At 58.0% G+C, this 5,829-nt stretch overlaps 1 protein-coding gene across 2 annotated transcripts; it reads right to left on the reverse strand.

Moving 5' to 3' along the window:
• Positions 1 to 133: 133 nt before the first annotated feature.
• Positions 134 to 5,124, reverse strand: MEPCE (methylphosphate capping enzyme). 2 transcript variants are annotated; one of them, XM_079945429.1, is made up of 4 exons: positions 2,803 to 5,124; positions 1,144 to 1,362; positions 842 to 968; positions 134 to 567 (listed from the first exon to the last, which is right to left on the reverse strand). In XM_079945429.1, the coding sequence occupies exons 1-4, from the start codon at positions 4,489 to 4,491 to the stop codon at positions 491 to 493; spliced, it is 2,112 nt and encodes a 703-aa protein (XP_079801555.1). In that variant the 5' UTR covers positions 4,492 to 5,124; the 3' UTR covers positions 134 to 490. The 2 variants fall into 2 exon arrangements, with proteins under 2 accessions (XP_079801555.1, XP_079801556.1); XM_079945430.1 differs by having other exon boundaries at positions 134 to 723.
• Positions 5,125 to 5,829: the final 705 nt, after the last annotated feature.

Consider the following 5,829-nt stretch of genomic DNA (forward strand, 5'->3'; position numbering starts at 1 on the left):
CCATTGAAAAACCTGCCCTCTTCCTTAAGACTATAGTTTGGGCAGAGAGGAAGCACAGGTTCTACCAGGAGGCACCGTGTCCCCCCCCCACCCCCCGCCCCCAACTAGAATGTGCTAGACAGGTGTGTGGGCCACTGCCCTAAACATCAAGTTTATTGTGCTGTTCTCACATTCCAAACCCAACCCCCTCTCCCAGTGAGGGACAGCAGAGGGAAGGATTTTCACAGTACCTGCATGCCTCCCCAGCAACGCCCCCCTTTTAACCCTCAGTCCATCTATCCGTGGTCCACTGAAACGCAGCTAGGGACAAGGGCCGAGGAGAAATGGGAACCTCTCCTTGGGAGAACAGGAGGAAGAGGCTAGAGAACTTGATACCCCCCAGCTCCCATGCCCTCGGAGAACAGAGGGCAGCAAACAGTCCATGCCATCCAGCCCAGTGGGCTAGGGGAGAGGAAGATGATGGTGACTCCAGCACAGCTGGGCTTGCTGCTTAGGTGCCAGAGGTGTAGGGAAGAGGCTGGGGCAGCAACACAGGAAAAGCTTTCTCTGCAGATCCAGGAGAGGAAACTATTTTTGGAGGCAGAAAGAAAAGACCTTGGGATACTTTCCTCTCCCCCCCCAGGTCCTCTGGAGCAGCGGGCAGCTTCACACTTTCTGTTCAGGGGGCCACTTAGTGGCTGGGGGAATGGGCCTTGTGGAACAGGTACACAGGACGCTGGAAGCCTGAGGGAAGAGTGTGCAATCAGGAGGGGTTTTGGCAGGACCTTAAGACTCCACAGGGTCTGCACCCTGCACCAGGACTGGCCTCCCTTCCTCCCCCAACAAAATAAGCCAGCCTTACCTCTGGAGGTGTTGTGGGGTGTGGCCACAAGCTCATAGCTGGAGAAGCCCACCTCTGGGGATGTCAGGTAGGAACTGAACTGCTCTGGCTTCAGCTGAATTCGATAGTAGTTCTTGTAGATTGCTTCCTAGGGAGGACGACAAGGGATCACTTTAGCTCGTTGCCTTCTCTGCTGGTGGAGGATGATGCCCACCCAGGGGGCCTTTTCACCTTGTTCAGAAAGTCCTCTTTCTGCTTCTTTGAGGCCTTCCTTGCCTCAACTAAAGGAAGGATAGGCCCAACTTCCAGAAACCCCAACTCACCGTGAGAGTCTTTCTCCTGCCGTAGGATGACCAAGGCTGGGGCTCCAGGACCAGGATGCCCCCAGGATGTAGGTGCCGGTAGATTCGACGAAACATGCGCTTCAGCCCCTCGTCTCCCCAGTTGAGATGCACCCACTTGGTGAGGCTGAGGCAGAGCACCACATCATACTCAGGTTTTTGGGCCTCCACCAGCTCATCTCGATCCAGCACATAGTTACCCTGAGAGCAAGAATTGGGGGTGAGGTCAACAGAGACATAAAAGAACCACTGCCCCCTCACAACCCACTCTGCAGCCTCACTTTAGTCCTTGGCCACAATCTGCTTTGACACTTCTCAAAATAACTCCCAAATGGTACCCTGTTTGAGTCTCATTTTCTTGCTTTCTATTGGTGGTAAGCCAATCAAACATAAAAAGGGAGCTTGGGTAACTTTATTTTTTTGCGGTACACGGGCCTCTCACTGTTGTGGCCTCTCCCGTTGCGGAGCACAGGCTCCGGACGCGCAGGCTCAGCGGCCATGGCTCACGGGCTCAGCCGCTCCGTGGCATGTGGGATCTTCCTGGACTGGGGCACAAACCCGTGTCCCCTGCATCGGCAGGCGGACTCTCAACCACTGCGCCACCAGGGAAGCCTGGTAACTTTAAATTGAGCAAATTATCCACGAGATCACCAAAGCTGGGGTCAAATTGCAGAGAAAGAATGGTGGGGTTCTCCCAAGACCCTGTCCACTACTTATTCCCACCCCACAGTCATTAAGCTGAGAGATTCAACGTTATGCAAAGGGCCCCAACCCAGGTTTGAAAGGGAGACCTGTGGGTTCCTTCCCTGTAGTTGGGACTGGCAAAGTTTCAGGCCTATTCTTTTTCTCCCAGAGAAATGAAGAACCCCATCCCACAGGAAACCTTTTCTAGATGATAAGCTCATTACCACCCTCTGCAAAGTCCATTCTTCTAGGTTGTAACCCAACACACTGCCAACTATTCCTGTAGCTGGCCTAACTGGAGCATTTTACGGGAATCCACCTGCAGTCAGGGGACAGACACTGAAGACATGGTACTCTCTCCTGCTTCCCCAAGGTACTCTTTCTGACACTTCCCCATCCCACCATCTTGGGTCAGTGTGGAGATGACCTTAGGCCAAGCCGCTTAGGTTCCTGGCCACTGACAATCAATTCTGCATCTAATGCAAACAAGGTCCCCATCAAAGGACAGAAACTGTAATTAGTCAGCCACTACCCTAATCCTCTCCCCCATCCCAAGACATTGCATGTCTGAAACCCACCCCTTCATGCACCTTCAGTAGGTTGGAGGACAAGTTTTCATCTGGACCACATCCTCTAACGGGGAAGGTGGACAAGTCTGGATTACAGTACTGGCCAAGAGCAGGGCAAGAGGAGTCTGCCCCAATTCTGGGGCTTGCAGTCATGAGAAAGGACTCCAAGTAGAGCCACCGCCACCGCCCCCCCGACCCAGGTTATAGGGGGGGAGACACACCCAGTGGAATCAATCGCAGATTCAGACCCTTCTCTGGAGGATTTGGTTTTCCTAGGGAGGGGTGCATGCACAGATACCCTCTGGGTTATAACCTTTCCCTGCCATGTTCCCATTTAACCTCATCTTCACTCCTGGTCCCTATCCCAAGAGCCTGTGAACCCTCTTACCGTGACGAAGACAACATTGTTGGGGAAGACGGATGTGTCTGCTCCATCCAAGGGCACTTGGGGTGCAGCAATGGGACCCCGGCTGGCCGTCAGTGAGGCCGGGAAGTAGCTTCTCTTTCGGACGGTTGTGGTCCCTTCCTCACTCTCTGCTCCTGGGGCCCCGTCAGAAGTCTGGGGTGGCAGACGCAGCTCTTCGGACAGGTAGTGTCGGATGTTTTGGCGGGCCGAATGGATGAGCTGGGCATCAATATCCAGGCCCACCATGCGGGACGGGCCCCACTTACAGGCAATGCTCAGGGTCAAATGGCCCACATTGCAGCCCAGATCTAGGACGTCCCGACCCCGAAACCACTCAGGCTTCAACACCCGAAGGCGCCCGTCCTCACAGGAAGGATTGCGGTACCCATAGTACTTGCAAAAATTCCCATACTGGAACTTGCACTGTTGCTTTTTGAAGCCCGCAGCAGGTAGTGGGTGGAGGTGGTGGCGGCCTCCCCCACTCCCTCGGCCCTTTTCCTTGGGACCCTGGCCTCCACCCCTAGCCCCTGCCTCTGACTTGCTGGAAGTCCTGCGACGTTTGCGATGTCGTGAGGAGGAAGACGAGGATGCAGAGGTAACTGAGGCAGCTGGAGGGGCTGAAAGGGAGCCTGAGGGACCCTGTAGGGCAGATGGAAGGGGAGACACGACCTCATCCCTGCAGTTGATGGCTGTGTTGAGTTCATAGGGTTCGGGGGCGTCCCGGTTCTGGCCTCTATGCTGCTGCTGCTGCTGCTGCTGCGGGGTGCCCTCCCCATGGAGTGAGGAAGTGAGGGGGACTGTGGGCAGCACGGAGTGGCTATCATTCCCTCCAGCTGCCTGCTGCTGCTGCTGCTGCTGCTGCTGGTGGTGCTGTCCCCGGTGTCTATGCCGCTTCCGACCAGTCTTGAGTGGCGAAGCAAGGACTACTTGGGCCTCATCAGTGCAAGTATTGAGACTGAGAGGGTCTGTAATATCTTTGGGGATGAGGATCTCCACTGGATCTCGCCCCTTGGCCGGAAGTGGGGATGACTTAGGGGTCTCCGCATTGAGTGCGCGGCTCACTTCCTCATCCAGGAGACTATTCAGGTTCAATGGATCAAAGATATTGCCCCCCAGGAGGAAGTTGGAGGGTAAGACAGAGTCACAGTCCGAATTGACCCGCCTGCGCCTCTTGAAGGCCGGATGTTTGAAGCCTCCACCACCTCCCCCTACATTACAGCTATTTCTCCTCTTGCCCCCACCTCCCCCAGGGGGCCGGTGGGGCTGATAGCCATTACGGGGTCGAGGAGGAGCAGGGGGGCCCAGTTCTGTTCCGCCCCCTCCCCGTCGCTCCTCCCCCACGTCCGGGGGAGCGGCTCTCCCGGGGGGATCCGACAAGCAGGCCTCCCCGTGCGACTGCGCCTGGGGGCCGCCCCCTCGTTGCTGCTGCGACTGACCGCCCCGAGGGGTGGGTGCAGCCCCGGGGCTTTCCTTGCCGGCCTCAGAAGCCGGGGATCCCGCCGAGTGTGCGCGCGGGCCCGGCCCACGCTGTGTTCCGCCGCGGAGCTCCCCGGAGGCTGCCTCTCGGTGCGGTTGCACAGTGGGGCCGCCCCCTCCGCCCGACTCATCTTTAAGCGGCGGCGGCGGGGCCGGCACCAGAAACGGCTCCTTCTCCGCCGCCATCTCGATCATTTCCTCCCCTTATTCCGTCCCAGTCGAGGGCAACCGGGGGGACAGGGGGCTTAACCCCCCTTCCTAAACCCCGCTCGCTTCCCCCCCTTTCGCGAGTGCGCGCGCAGTTCTGCTCTTCTCCCCTAGTCTCGCGCCCAAGCGCCTCCCCCGAAGCGCGCCCTACTCGCCCGCGAGACCAAAACAAGATGCCCGCGAGACCCGAACAACTCGAGGAATCAACCGCGCGTGCGCCGACCCCTTTCTCCACTACCACTACCGCTTCGCCGCGAGCGCGCACTGCTGGGGCGCGTTCCTCTCTCCCTGGAATCACGCATGCGCACTCCGACACCACCCTGGTTGCGCGCGCATCGGAGTACGAACCAACTTAACGGCTCCGGGAGTTTAAATATAGCCCCCTCAGCCCCCCCAAAAGCCCACCACCCCAAACTGACACCCTACTTCCCTTCGCAGCTATGTCCGTCCCTACTGATATCCTTTGTCTCTGCCGCGCGATCCCACCCACCGTAGGCGGGGGACGGGGAGCTGGTGTGAAAAGGTCTCCTTGACACCCGACCCTTGTTCCTGAGGAATGAGTCTCAGCGGTCTCCGCCCGGCTCTAAACCCAGCAACCTCCCTACCCCGCCTCCTTCCTCCCCCTAGTGGGCAGCGCCTGCGCACACCCTTTTGGGCTTGCGCGGGTAGATGCAGCACGTGCTGGAGATGACGCCCCGCCCTCCGTCCTAGGGGCGGGAACTGTTACGTTGCTTCCTCAGGTTTGGTACACGCATCATGCGTCAGCACGACTCGGAGGGGTGTGGCTAAGGAACGGGGCGGCCCTCATGAATTATTCATGACCTGGTTGCCCCCTGTGTCCACCTATTTAGAAGGGCTTCCGAGGGAGTGGAGGGGGTGAACCTAGAAGTAGGGGAGGGGAAGGAGCGGAGCGTACTGCCCGTCTTCCTACTAACTGTTCTCAGTATAATACGACAGGTCATTTTAACTCACCCCCTTGAAAATATTCTCTGCTGAACAGGAAAAAAAAAACTAAAACAGGCAATGTTGTCCAACTTCCTCTTCCCTCGAAATGGCCGAGTAGTTCTCTCGCTCCTCCGCCTTCCCCCAATCGCAATCACCTGGGGACACTACGCCCTCCTCTCCGCCTCCCCATCCACCGCCCGGACACCAACGCCTCCGCCCACCACCCGACGTCTGCGCACGAGCCCCCCAGCCCGCGGAGAGCGACCCCGACGCCCACCACAGCCACCAATAGCAGTACACCCACCACCACCGCCCCCTCGTACGCAGGCCTTCCCAAGCACACGTTGTGGCTTCGCGCCGCCTTATATAAAAACGAATGTG

Source organism: Stenella coeruleoalba, assembly GCF_951394435.1.
Source record: "Stenella coeruleoalba genome assembly, chromosome: 15".
In the NCBI taxonomy this organism is placed as follows: domain Eukaryota; kingdom Metazoa; phylum Chordata; class Mammalia; order Artiodactyla; family Delphinidae; genus Stenella; species Stenella coeruleoalba.